The sequence below is a fragment of the Falco naumanni genome, chromosome 16, assembly GCF_017639655.2.
Source record: "Falco naumanni isolate bFalNau1 chromosome 16, bFalNau1.pat, whole genome shotgun sequence".
Taxonomy (NCBI): Eukaryota; Metazoa; Chordata; class Aves; order Falconiformes; family Falconidae; genus Falco; species Falco naumanni.
Window position 1 is genome coordinate 6,687,718 of NC_054069.1, and position 14,212 is coordinate 6,701,929.

Consider the following 14,212-nt stretch of genomic DNA (forward strand, 5'->3'; position numbering starts at 1 on the left):
CTCGGTACCTTCGCCCCGCAGCGTTTCTCTGCTCCCAAAGCCAGGGCGATGTGGCCATCTCCTCAGCCCACGCCGGGCCCCAAGCCCTGCTTGGACCAGGGTGAATCGCAGAGCACGAAACCTCCCCTTCGCTCCAGCCCAGCACGGTGCTGGAGAAGCATTTCCCCGAGGGGGGGGCCACCAGAGCATCCCTGTTCCCTCCCACCTTTCATCATTGCTCCTCTCTGCTCTCCCTGCAGCAGCTGCTGCCCCACACACCAGGGACCTTTAGGACAGCACAGGCAGCCCCTGTGGCTGGAGCCCATGTGCAAGGGAGGCCGTGTGTCATCTTCTGGTGTGACTTGCCATGGGGAAGGGCTGGCCCCTAGGAAGTACAAGCAGGGCAGCAGGCATCCCTTACCCCAGCCCCTGGCTCCTCCTGACCTTATCCAGGTGCTCTTCTGGCCTGTCAACCTCCAGTGCTGCTTTCCTGTACCAGCTTGGCTTTCTGCAGCCAGAGGGAAGAAGGAAGGGGCAGAGTCAGGAGCAGCTCTGTAAAGGGGCTTGGCCCAGGGATACCCAGGGCTGTCAAATGGCCCAGGGGAAGCGTGCCTTGGCATGTTTGCCCCAGGAAAACTTGGCTGGGACACACCTCCAGCTCCAACGCCAGCACCAGGGCAGTATTTGCGCAGACATCTGTCAGACAGAGAGTCGAGGTGCAGCCGGTTTTACTTGAAGCGGCTGCCCTGGAGAGATGCATGCTCATTTGGGACTGAGGGCTGGGATTTTGCAGTGAAGGTGGGGCAGTAGTCATGGTGCATAGAGGCTTGGTGACCTCATCCAAAACCCCACTCCAAATACTTTTCCAGTCTGGCACATGCTTGCACTTCCAGAGACATGTACGAATGGCTGGGGCCTGGCAGAGAAGCTCTCTTTGGCCTCCCCCAGGATCCTGCCAGGCTGGAGGGTGCAGTGGGGTGCAGGGTCCTTGGGGCAGGGCCCTGGACCCCCCCTACCTCCTGTATCTCATCAGGCACAACTGTGCTGCTGCCCTGGCACAGGGTGAGCACGGCTGGGGGAGATGCAAGAGCCACAGCCAGGCTGTGCCATGTGGCCCCAGCACAATCCTTCGCCCCAGTGCTCCCAGCTCCCGCTTCTGGCAGCCCCAACAATGCCTGCCCTTGCTGGGGCCAGGAAGCTGCTGCTGCTTCACTCCTTTTCTCTGTTTCCCTTTGCTTTTCAGAGGTATCCTCCTGCAAAGTGATACCAGTGCTCCTTCTCAGCAAGCGGTGATCACGCACGGCTTTGTGGGGAGAAAAAAGGGGAGGCAGAGGGCTCTTCCCGGCACGTGGAGGAATAAGGTCTCTCCTTCCCCGGGAAGCGAGACCCAGACACATGGAGCTGCCGTGCCTCCACCAGGGTAGCTGTCCTGCCAGCACCTGTCCTGGCTGCTAGCACGGACCTCGGTCCCTCAGGATGCAGCAGCTGCCTTCGAGCTAACCCCTGCTGTTGCAGCAACTCTGCAACGAAGGCAGGTTGTTATCTGGCCCAAAACCCGCCTCCGCCTTGCAGCGGCTGAGCACCTCTGGGGACCGTAGCTGGATTTGGATCTTCTTTATAAAATGAGAGAAGGAAGGGAGAGGATGTCCAACTGCTGTTTCTGCTCAGGACGCAATTAACCCCAAACACCTGGGAATGAGCAGGAGATGCCCGAGTGCACCGCAGTTCTTCAGCAGGACCTTGTGCAGCAGGGGCAGCAGGAGCAGGGAGCTGGCGCGCGGGGAGGCTGCAGGGCTAGCCGCTGCCAGGGCAACCCAGGGACGCCCAGCACACACAGTCCTGCCGGAGGAGCTGGCAGGGTGGCCGGCTGCGAGTGGAGAGCCAGGGGAACCAGACCTGAGCCACGGGTGACAGTGGGGGCTGTTGCCCTGTGTAGATGTGCAGGCACAGCAGCTGGCGTGCACCTCATGCATACACACGCGTGTGCATCTGAAACCACTGCCCAGCCACCCAGAGCTGAGCAATCAGAGGGGCACCAGTGTGTGTGGGGGGGCTGACAGGCAGCGTGGGGCACGCAGAAGGGAAGGGGATCACCCACTTATGCCCAGCCTTGGGTGGCATGACCAGGAGGGGACGTAGACACTGCTCTCACTCCCAGCCACGAGACACCCACGGGTGGCCAGAGGCACCCAGGCACCCAGACGCACTCTCAGCTGCCAGACGCCAGGCTGGAGGGAAGCGATTTCAAAACAATCAGCATGACTTGGCTTTCTGGCACAATGGTGTGAGCAACCGTAGTGCTGGGCATGGCCCCGGCAGGGGCCCAAGGGACAGAAGCAAACGGGAACCCTGCAGAGGGATGCTGAACTCCTCTTTCCTGTGGGGAGGGAACAGTCCCAAGCGAAAGCAACCTTTGCTTGAAGTCTCACACGTAAATACAGCTGTAACTTGGAGTGAATCATGCCCAGAGAAGCAGATAGTTAGGAATGCAATTGCTCAAGCATGTTCCCTGATCTCTTTGGATTGGGGCCATGGTGATTTTTATATTTGGCTCCACAAAGCTGGTGTAACCCTCCCCAGCCCTCTCCCCAGGTATTTGTGGTATCCCGGAGCTGGCCAGGGCACCCTCCGGTGGTCAATCCGGCTTGACTATTAGCCAGAATCCATTAGCATCTAATGGGAAAAGCCTCAGGAACACGGCCTCAATAAATGTTGACATATTTGAGGTCAATATAATCCTTAGGAAAATTTGCCCAGGTAATTAAAGCCAGACAAGGAGTTGCCTGTCCCAGAAATATTTACCAAGCTTTACCAAAGGCAGTAAAATCAAGACAGAGAGTTTTATAACCAATCTATGCAGGGCTCCCTTGCTGTATCCAGTGCTGCACGCTGCTTCCCGCTGTCCCGCTCATCTGACACCTCAGCAAGCCATGTGCTATGCAGGAACTCATCTCAAACCACCAACCGACAGACAGCCCTGGTCCTGGGCAGAGACTCGTGGAAGAAAGCGGCGCTGGAGCCAGGGTGGTGAGGGCTGCAGCGCTTTGCTGTGATACAAGCAGGCTGATGTACAACGTGTGCGTGCTGCCAGGGCAGGGATGGGAGGAGAGGAACGGCATGTACAGCCTCCCTGTTGGCAGCACCACAGCCTGAGCACAGAGCCCTCCGGCCATGCCCTGGCTAACAGGGGCTGAGAAGAAGCAGCAACAGCGTGGCACGTCCCTCCTGTGGCAGGTGGTGTACCAGAGCAGCGGTGTTGCACAGCTGGCACCCCTGGGGTCCCAGCTCCAGTGCGAGAGTGGGTGCATGAGTGCCGCAGGGAAGCAAAAGGGTGAGCTCTGTCGTGGGGTTCACCTCCAGTCTGGACCCCAGCTCCCTAGAGGCTGGGGCTGTGCTGTCCAACCTCCAGGCCTGAGCCTAGCCTCAGGCTGGCCAAGCTGCTGTATTTTCTGGTTTTTTTTTTTGTCTTCTTTCCTCCTTGAAGCCTGTGTTGTGAGACTGACGCTGTGCTGTACCAGCCACGGCTGTTTGCTCACAAGGGAAGTGCTCTTCTGCCTGGGAAAGGAGCTGAAAAGAGGATCTGTAAGAAACAGGCCTGAACTTACTTTCCAGCCCATGGGAATTTTGAAAGTTTGGTGTTGTGAACTCTGCTGACGCACTCCCTCATCTCCTTTTCTCTCCCTGTTGTTCTGTCCACTCTCCACTGGCCTAGTCCACGTGTGCTTCCACCCAGGGGAGCTGCTGGGGCTGGGCTGCCGGTAACGGGCAGCGGCCTTCACCCGGGGAGGCCGCCCCAAAGCCATGGTGGAGGCCACCCCAAAGCCAAGGGCTGGTGCCTTCCAACCGCTCCCAGCTCTGCCCCTGGCCGGTTCCGCGCCCCGCGGCCGGCCGTGCCCCCCAGCAGGCCGGGGCTGGCTCCCGCCCTCCCGCCACCGGGACGAGCGAAGCCGCCTCAGGACGTTTTGCCCGCCCGGCGCCCGGGGCCGCGCCCCCGTGTTGGGGCTGGACGCGGGGCCGTTGGCGGAAAAGGGAAGCCGGCTGCTGGAAAGGGGAAGCGACGCTGTTTTGCAACCTCCGAAACGGGCGAGGCGGCCCCCGGGAAGGCAGCCGCGGGCTCGGCTCTGTCCCGCCGGCGGTGCGGCCCTCGCCCGTTCCCATGGCGACCGCGCCCCGCCCGCCCGCACCAAACATGGCCGCCGCGCCGCCCTCGCCGCGCAACGCGCATGCCTCACAGCAGTGGGGCGGGGCCTGGCGGGCGGGCCCGTCGCTCGGCCCTCTCCCCCCGCGGGGCGCTGGCGCCCGCCAATCGGCGCCGGCTCCTCCCCGGCGGAGGGGGAGGTCCCTGGCGCGCGGGGGGGGGCTGCCCACCAATCGGCGAGCGGCGTGGCCGGGGCGGAGGGTGGAGCCGCGCTGGAGCCGGGCGCCCCCGCCGCTGCCGCCGCCACCGCCCGCGGCTCCCGCTGTCGCCGCCTGCCCGGCCCGGCCCGGCTCGGCCCGCGGGAGCGCCCCCACGCCCGGTTGCCCTGCAGGGCCGCGGCCCGGTGCCGGACGGGGGCGACGGGCCGGGCGCGGGTGTGGGTGCGCTGACGGCCGCCCCCCCGCCCCCGCGCCGCCCTCATGTCGGCGCCGCTGAAGAAGGGCCCCGGCGGGCTGATCGGGCTCATGAAGGACGCCTTCCAGCCGCACCACCACCACCTCGGCCCGCACCAGCCCGGCGCCGTGGACAAGAAGATGGTGGAGAAGTGCTGGAAGCTCATGGACAAGGTGGGCCCGGCGGGGGCGTCGGGCCGCCCCGGGCGGCAGGGAGGGCTGTGGGGCGGGGGCGGGCCCCGTGGGGTGAGGTGGGGCCGGGGGTCCCGGGCTGAAGCGCTTCGGGGGGGGTTAGGGCAGTGAGGGATCGGGCTGTGCGGGGCTGGGGTAGGGCTGGACCCAACGGTGTGGGAGCTGTGGGGGCAGAGGGAGCCCGGGGGGGGCGGGGGCAGAGCCTGGGTTTGGGGGGCTGGCTGCGGGAGGGAGCGGTATGGCTCGGGGTGCGGCTGGGGGGAAACGTTTTTTGGGGGGGTAAGAGCTGTGTGGGTGCAGGATGGCGTGTGAGGCTCTGGGGGGGCTGGTGAAGAGGTGGGGTGGGCTGCAAAGGTGGGGAGAAGGGCAGCTCTGCAGGGGATGAGCTGTGTGTAGGGCTGGGGGGGAGCCGGCTGGAGAAGGATGGGGGAAATTTGGGACGGAGGATGCAGACCTGCTGAAGAGGAGCTGGGATTTGTACCGTCGTATCCTTGCAGACTCTGGGGTGGATACTGGTGGTGCTGGGTGGGGGGAGAGGCTGGGTACGGTGAGGCCTGGTGGGGGGCTGCAGGTGCATCTTGGTGGTGTCGGCACTAGGTCTGACCTGTGAGTAACTGCGTGAGGGAGCAACCTAGGATTTGCTCCGCTGAGGGTGAGCCTCGGCCTGCGATAGAGCCTGGCGTGCGGGTGCTGGGTGGTGAGGCTGAGCATCTGCTTTGTGGCAGTTCACATTATTCTTTTGTGAATGAACAGGGACACGCTACCGAGCACAGCACAAAGCTTCTCCCTTAAAACGGGGAGCCTGGTAAAAACCATGGAAGTCTGGATAAAACCCTCTGCAGCAAATGCACCTGAAGTTACGTGAAGACGGGGAGTATGAAACGTGATGTTAAACAACAGAAGCCTGTGGTGCGGGAACGGGGAAAGGCATCTCCCAGTCCCGGCGTAAGGGCATTGCACTCGGGGGTCGTTAAGACTCTCCCCTCCTCCACCTTGTAAAATGCCAGGAAATGGCTATTGCTGGGGGCAGGACACCAGACCTTTTGGCCTGATGGTGTGATGCCGTATGGCAATTCATTTACTAGCCTGGCTAGGTGTGTTGGTAAATCCATTGTTTTCCGAAAACTTAGTGAGTTGTTGGTGAATGCTAGTGTTATTTATAGAATGACCCAGTATGTGAGCATAGGTATCCAGAAGTGGGCATAAAATAAAAATGTTCTAACACTCTTCCTGGGATTTTGATTGATTCTCTGATAGTTATTACTGTTCAGCCCTGAGAACTGAGGCTAGGCTTGACATGTTGGAGTCAAAAATGTGCATCGTATTTTATAATGTTGGTTCAGGGTCCTAAAAGTAGTGCAGAGTAAGAGCATCACCGAAGTTGCCTGCAGTCCTTGGGGAGTGTCACCTTGCCACCTTTTTTCCCCCTCTGGGAGCAGAGCAAACAGGGCCGATGGGCATACCTCATCCAATTGCCCTGCAGGCTTATGCATTTCAACTTTCCTTTCTCTTTTCTCTGCATTGTTTATCCATGCAGTGCCTGAATCTCCTGCAGTAAATGCTAAAGCAGGCAGAGTAGATGACTTTTTTTAAAGACATATTAAATTATGTTCATGCCAAGAAATCACTTTGTGTTGGCTGGCTCAACAAAAGACATGGTTTATAGTTGCGCCTTGCTGTGCTTGTGATGAGCTTTGATCACCTTCTACAGAGAGAGACTGGGATAAAGAAAAAAGTCTTTTGAGAAGTGCCAGTGGCTTTCTTACAAACATTGAGGGCAAGCGTGAGTGCTAATGTGGGAAAGGTAGCTGGAGCATGGAAACGTGCTCCTCCTGGAAATAAGTTTCTCGCAGATACAACCTGTAAGAATGCACATCTTGGTTCTTGCGCATGTGATACAGGTGTGAATGTCAACCTGTGTTTGGCCTCATAACCTGGTCTCTTCAGAGGAGAAGGCTGGCCTGAAAAAAAGCTTTGATTACCTTGGCATTTTGAATTGCAGTGAGATTGTTTTGGTGGGGCAATACTTCCACAGCTTGGCTAGGTACCCTCTCCACCATATCATCACTGACAGAAAAGCCAGGGCTACTGTGGTATTTGTCACAGGTTAAAGTAGCTTGTCTTAGATGTAGACTGACTTCATGGTTTTGCTTGTAGGCAGGGGCATGCGAAAGCTCTTAGGTGTAGGCTTAATTTTTAAAGTCTTCAAGAGTTAGTTGTTCAGTCTGATTTGTACAGGAGGAAGGATTTAGCTGTGAAAAGCCTTTCCGATTTCGGTTAGGCTTCAGTTGTACTTAACGCACACTTAGGAGAACATATCTGAATTAAAAATCTTTTTAGCAGTGGTAGCAAATTGCCGGGCAAACACAGTGCTGGTGAAACTAGTGTAGAGAAGGGCTAAATGAATGGAAGGTGTTGAAAATGTATCAGTTTGCTGGTCCAAGTAAATGAAATTACAGGTGCAAATAAAAATACTTGTGTGCATGTTTAATAGATTATCTGATTCAGAAATGTGTGCTGTATCTGTGTGCGTACAGTGCCTTCACAACCTGATTTATTAGTCTGTGTAATTAGTTGGTGCTGTCAAAGCATTCGTGCATCTCTGTTTTCGGATGTGACTGATGAATTTCGAATGCAAGTTGATTCTTGTGCAGATATTTTCCCAATAATGTTCTCCACAAGCTGCCTGACGTATTCCTGTCTTTCACCTTGTTTCACTTGAAGTTCTAATTTTTGTCAGTACTAACTGTTCCTCCCACAGTTGCATGTGGTCACATGTAGCATGGACGTAGAACAGCCCTTTTCATCACTGTTGGATATTCACCTTCAGCTGAATTAGATTATGTTTACGCGTTTATCTATGGAATAGAGGTTAAGTATGTCTTTGGAAGCCAAACATGTTACCGGATGTCTTGTGAGCCTGCAAGCCTGCAGTGATGAATAGCACAGAAAGCAAAACAGCAATTTCCTTGCAGTGGCTTGAACCTAGTAAAGTGCATGGATTGGTTCAAGTGGAGGAACTGCTGTTAATTTATCATGCTTGCTTATCTTATCACTGTCTTCAGCAAATGAAGCAGCGCTTGGTGTAAGAAAACATACAATGTGTTGGCTGTTGAAAACAATTTGTATTTTTTACAGAAAAGGATGAGATTATGAATTGGTTCTTGCAGATGTGGTCTGGGCAGTAGATAATGCAGACCACTTGAGTTCATTGCTGTGGATGGTATTTGAAGAATAGGTGGTGCGGTGGTGGGCTGCTTGGGATGAGATATAAGGGATGTAGCAGAAGAATGTTACAGTTCGTGTAGTAAGATAGGGAGGAGGAAGACAAGCTTTGAGATAAAGCTTCTCTGAACAGTGTGCTGATGCCATTCAGTTCCTAAAACTGATACAGAGAAATGCCATTGTAGGTCACCTTCATTGTTGGTAGAAGAGAGGCTAAATACAAATTGAGCAGGAGATAAGAAAAGTTTGAGTAGGTTTTCTTTTGCTGTTAGCTTAAAATGAAAGGAGATGTGATTTCACTAAATAAGTTAGCTGTTTAGCTCTTAAAGGAAGAAAAGAACTATGGCTTTTCAAACTGTACTGAAGAGGTCTGAGCTGGAAGGGGAAATCTGTTACCTGGCACGGTAGCACCTGGGGGCTTGTCAGGCCTGGAACTGTGTGGTACCGTCCCCTGTCTGAGGCAAGTAGGTAGGTAGTGTCTGTGCTGGGGACTTTCTTCCAGAATAAGAAATGGGGTGCCGTATCAATGGCTGCAGCAAACAGGCTGGCACGAGCTTTTCCGTGGGTAGAGCTGGAGATGAGCAAAACGGGGAAAGTAATGAGCTGAGAGGGTGGGATGGGTGGAAGGGAAGCTGAGGGGGGGGGGGGTGTGTTGGGGTGTGTTGTAGGACACAGTAGCTGATGAGTCTGCCTTGAGGGGCCACAGTTTTCATAGAATCATAGAATGGTTTGGGTTGGAAGGGACCTTTAATGATCATCCAGTCCCAATGCACCTGCCATGGGCAGGGACACCTTCCAGTAGACCAGGTTGCTCCATGACCAGTCCAGCCTGGCCTTGAACACTTTCAGTGATTGGGTACCCACAGCGGCGCTGGGCAGCATGTTCCAGTGCCTCACGGTAAAGAATTTCTTTCTAATATCAAATCAAAATCTACGCTCTTTTGGTTGAAAGCCATTCCCCCTTGTCCTATCACAAGAAGCCCCTCTCCAGCTTTCCTGGGGTCCCCTTTGGGTACTGGAAGGTGCTATAAGGTCTCCCCAGAACCTTCTCTTCTCCAGGCTGAACAATCCCCACTCTTTCAGCCTCTGACCATCTTCGTGGCCCTCCTCTGGACTCATTCCAACAGATTTTATAGGTTTGTATCCTCCATTCAGAAGCACTCTCTGCCCTTCCTAAGAAATACTGTGTATTGTTAAATGAGTGCATTTGCTTAGGTATCTTGTTTTTACTGAATTATTCTTCCTTGCTTCTACTAATCCAACCACGTTCCCTGACTGCAGTATTTAAAAAAAGCTCACGGTTCTTGCTGTGTTTCTCAGGTTATCTGAACGCTGTGCCTGTGACTGTACTCCGCGTGTAGTGTCACTGCCTTTCTACGCTAGTTACCCAGTTCCTTTATTTGTGCCAGGCTAGTGAAGCGGTGCTGAAGAGAAATACTTTTAAATCCAGAGATCAGTTAAGCAAGCTGCGGCATCTTGAGGTAAAAGACAGTTCCAGACCTAGAAAATCTGTACGAGATTTTTTTTCTCGAATTAGTAGATAACAGATTCTTTCTTCAAAACTCGGGGGGGGGGGGGGGGAGCAATGATAGGGGGGGACACACAACTTTTTGATGATTTTTTTCCTCTTGAGTTTGGGAAATGAAAATCAGTGAAGTCAGTTTTAGGGTTCTTCACAGGCCAGTCTCTTAGAATCTTCAGGCTAAGCTTGAAATGCTTTATTGGTGTTTCTAAAAACCCAAAAATGTCTCCGTAAAAGGCTTGCTTCTGCGAGAACAAAGCATAAGCCAGGCAGCTTGGGTGAGTTTGGATGGTAGTTTAAAAACCTGCGTTGCTTGTGTGTGTTTGCTATCCACCTAATCAGAAATAGTTGCTGCTTTTTGCTCAATTTCGTTCCACATTGCTTGTCCCTGTGGAAGGCAGCATAGCTCGCTGAGGGGTGGCTGTTCCCAGGGCTGGGAACATTCCTTTTGACGTTGTCACAACGCTGCAAGTGCACACGTAGAGAAGCAAAATGCAACTGGTTTTGTTGCTGCTGCGTTATAAAACAACCAAGTTTGCTCCAGAGGCAGCAGTTCCTAGTTGTGTAGCTTTGTTTAAATGCTTATCTTCGCTCGTTTTGGTCTGCTTGGTAAACAAGTTCATTTGATAAAGACCAAAACTGCTCTGATTTTATTCTGTTAACTGTTTGAGGTATCTTTTCAAGTCACTTACTGGGATACATTTTATAGAGACGGTGGGAATGAGTGTTTTGCGGTACTTGCTTCTGCTGTGGGGAAATTTTCCTAATAATGAAGTTTAAGTACTGTAACACAGCGGGTTTGCTTCTTCTAGAGCTGGATGTTTTCAAGGGGTAACAGCCAAACTCTTCTCTGTTACTGATGACTAAAAGAAATGTATACTCTGACTTCTGTGCTTCCTTACCGTGGCTTCCTCATAAGAGCTGACCGTGTTTTTATTAAGGCTTTAAACCTGCTGTGTAAGAAAGAATTTGTTGAAGGAAAGATTTTGCTATCCATAGCACAGCTCAGCTGTGTCTGAAGAGCATATTTAGAACCTATTCATCCTGCGTAGTGAAACTAGTTTTATTCAGGGGATGAATGTGTTGACTCTATTTGTTGATATGGTTCATTGTACAATGTTCACAGGCTCCAAGGAAGCAGCAGTTGAGGCATCAGAATCAATTGGATAAGTCCATTGCCTGACCATCCATCCTTAGCTAGACCTTCTAATCCTTGGCAGCCTCTTCAAAACGGAGGGAAGTTTTTGGTAGTGTTTTTCCCACATATTCTTGCAGAGGCTTTTTTAGGCATGTAATTCTTTTAACGGCAGTCAGATTTTTCTGTTTGAGTTTTGATACACTGGGTGCCTTTCCCTTCACTGAAACTGAGCCTTAGTCAGCTCTTATTAGAGGCAGTACTGTAAGTCACATATAATTGAAGGTGTCGCTTAACTCCACAAGGTTGCTTTTTGCTTATACCCTGCATGCAAAAATTAAATGCTAAAACACTGTTTCCGAACAAATTACTTTGTTTATCGTCAGCGTTTCAGTGTTTAAGGGAAGTAGGTATTTAAGTATGCGTCGTAGGGAACTAGTCAATTCCTCTTGAAGGTTTCACAAGATTTTTGTGGCAGTGATGTACTGCAAAAGGATGTTAGATTGGTCTTTTACCTTTTTCTGTTCACTTCCAGTAAGTTTTGCGTTCTGCAGCGCTACACTGCTTGATACCTCTAATAACACCCTTATACCTGGCAGTGTCATTAGATGTCATTTAGGTACTTGATATTAAACAGTCGGATAACATTCATTGTAGTGGAGAACTTCAGGAAACACTGTATCTGCTTTTTGTACCAGCCCTCCTCTCAAGTTTGATGGTAATCGCTGAAGATAGAAGCCCTTAGCCAGCAAGACAGCAGTAAGACTATACCAGCTGCTGGGTCTTAGCTTGTAAACTTCATCTGAAACTGGCTTCGCAACTCTACAGAGTTTCAGTCCTTTTTACAAGTGAAAGTGCACCACATTTTTTTCACATTGCCTCTTTGTGATTATCTCTCCCTATCATTCTCTCAGTCTAGATAATGGAAAACTTTGGTATGGTTGATTGGTGAAGTGGCTTACTTTATCCTCCCCATCATATAAACTTATGAGCTTTTGGCACATAAGCTCTGCATTCCTGTATGTTTAAGACCTATAATGAGTTCAGCTTGCATCCTGGTTTGTCTGTGTACAGGTATAACAGCCGTATTGCTTGTGGGTTCTGAACAGGAATATTCCACTTGTGACTTATGCCTTAACTACACAATGCAAAAGTGCCTAAAATTTTGCCGATGATCCAGTGAATTCACTATAGATGACAAAAATTTGAGTTGATGGATTCAAGTTCTTAACTTTGAGAATATGTGATGTTGCTGCTAAAAAAATAAATAGAGAACATGTGGCTTGGAAGGGAGAAAAATGAGTTGTTTAGTTGTATGCCAAGTGGAAGAGAGGTTAAAGTAATCTAATAACCTAATTTAATCTAATTACTAGTATCACTGTGGATATGTTTTAAAAAAAAAACACAAAAAAAACCCAAACCCACAGAAATTTTTGTGAAGAATCTAATTTTACTATGAGATTCATGTGACAGAAGTTAGAAGCAAAGTTGTTGAATAAGCAGGGACACAAGTTCTTGTGAGACAAATTTTTACCCAGACTTCTTTTACCATATCTATTATGCCAACCTTAGTTGACATTCCTGCATGAAAATTTTCTTTGCATTCGTTCGTTCTTGATGGTCGTCATTATCCATAGATTCTTCTAGCACTGTTGCCTTCAAAAGACTTTCAGCCTGGGAACACTTACTGACATCAGTGGTGCCCGTAGCGGTGGAACTTCCTCTGTGGGCATAATTGTGCCGAATATATGCGTTGGTGTGAAAAGTCACTTTTGCAGCCAAAGTCAGGGCAGCTTGAGACAGGTAAAGTTCTGCCTGTGGGCACGTTCGGAGTCTGAAATGTGGCAGAAAGTATAACACATGCATGTAGCAAGTTACATCCTTGCCTTTTACAAACTCCGTATTGGATTTTCTTGAATTTTGTCTTTGAAAATGCGCTTGGGGTGAAGAGCAGCCTCATTAAATATGGTCATATATATGTTGAGGGTTTTGTCAGTTCTCATGCACTTCAGTCGGTAAACTTGATATTTTTACAGTGTCTGGGCTCCCTATCTGGACTTAAGCAACAAATGTGGTTTATTGGGAGTGCACGTTTCAGTGTATTGTGTTTGTAAGTAACACTGAATTCTATTTCAGTAACTGATCACTGCTTGCCATTTTAAGTTTTCAAAATGGTATTTTCTTCGTTAACCGTAGGTGGTGCGTCTGTGTCAGAACCCAAAACTGGCGTTGAAGAACAGCCCACCATATATCCTTGATCTGCTACCTGATACCTACCAGCACCTACGAACCATCCTGTCACGCTACGAGGGGAAGATGGAGACCCTAGGAGAAAATGAGTACTTCCGCGTGTTCATGGAGAACTTGATGAAGAAAACCAAGCAGACCATCAGCCTTTTCAAGGAAGGAAAAGAACGGATGTATGAGGAGAACTCTCAGCCTAGGTAATGGGGAGAAATGTTTTCAACTCGTTATGATGCAAATTTGCTTTAGTGAACAAGAGCTTGAACAAATGTCTGCTGGTTGATACGTTGTCTGTACGTGAAAAGAGACTTTGAAGAGATTTAAGTGTAGAGTTTTAAGTAAACTGTACTTGGGTATATTGAAATTTGAGAGCAGAGTAAGTGTTCAGAGCCTGTGTAGCCTTAGTTGTTGTGTAGTTTGGGTACACTAGGTTAATATAAAGTCTGCTGTGAAAAAGTTTTGCAGTCCTTTGCGCATTCACACATAGAGAATGCCTTGTGGGAGAGGATGATAAGGTTCAGAATGATGTTTCTGGCAATTTTAGGAAATAGTAGAATATTTTATGTTATATAGCAAAAGAGGCATCCAGAATAAAACTTGTTGTAATTGGCTCTGAGCTTTATAGAACCCTTTTTTTTTTTTTTTTTCCTGGAAGCAGAAACCGTAGAGTATTTTCAGAGATGGGGAGAAGTAACCTTGTTTTGTGGGAATAAGACATCTTACTAAACACCCATAACTTCCATACATTGGAAACTTCATATTTCAGGTAGATCAGGGTGCCACACTCGTGAACTCTTCTTTCATCTTGTTCAGGAGGCATAGCTGAGATCAAAGGACATCAGGGTGAACAGCACTTACTGAAAAGGATGGTTGGAGGCAGAAACTGTGATTGTATCTGAATAGAAGGCTCTCTTGAACAAAACAGGATGAATTTGATGAGTGCTGTACAGTACCTGGAAAGGTGCTTGCTTTCCTTCATCCAGCTTTAAGGAAAGGAGAGCCAAGGTGATTTAAGAGCGGAATGAAGCTCTGGAAAAGGTTAATCTTACGTATTTGTGTTAACTGCTGGCAGCAGGTCTGATGGACAGAGATATACAGAGCATACATTCGTAACTTCAAACCAACTTCAGGATTTTGGAGTAGGTGCTGAATTTAAGAATTAAAAAAAAAGGTGGAAAAAAGTGAAAACCACTCAGTGACCGGACATAATTGCTCTGGGGAGAACATGAGCTTAACGCCCTGGCAACTACGTGCTTGAATTACTTGGGGGGTGGGGGGAGAAGTGTTGGCACAGGTTTCTGCTGTAATATTGACCTCTTTGTAGC

At 50.4% G+C, this 14,212-nt stretch overlaps 1 protein-coding gene across 1 annotated transcript in view; it reads left to right on the forward strand.

Moving 5' to 3' along the window:
- Positions 1-4,348: 4,348 nt before the first annotated feature.
- Positions 4,349-14,212, forward strand: part of CBL (Cbl proto-oncogene) — a 45,348-nt gene continuing 35,484 nt past the window's right edge. The window contains exons 1-2 of the mRNA XM_040615909.1: positions 4,349-4,743; positions 12,840-13,087. Of these exons, the coding sequence (XP_040471843.1) occupies positions 4,597-4,743; positions 12,840-13,087 (395 nt within the window). The 5' untranslated portion in view covers positions 4,349-4,596. The remainder of the gene's footprint in view (positions 4,744-12,839; positions 13,088-14,212) is intronic.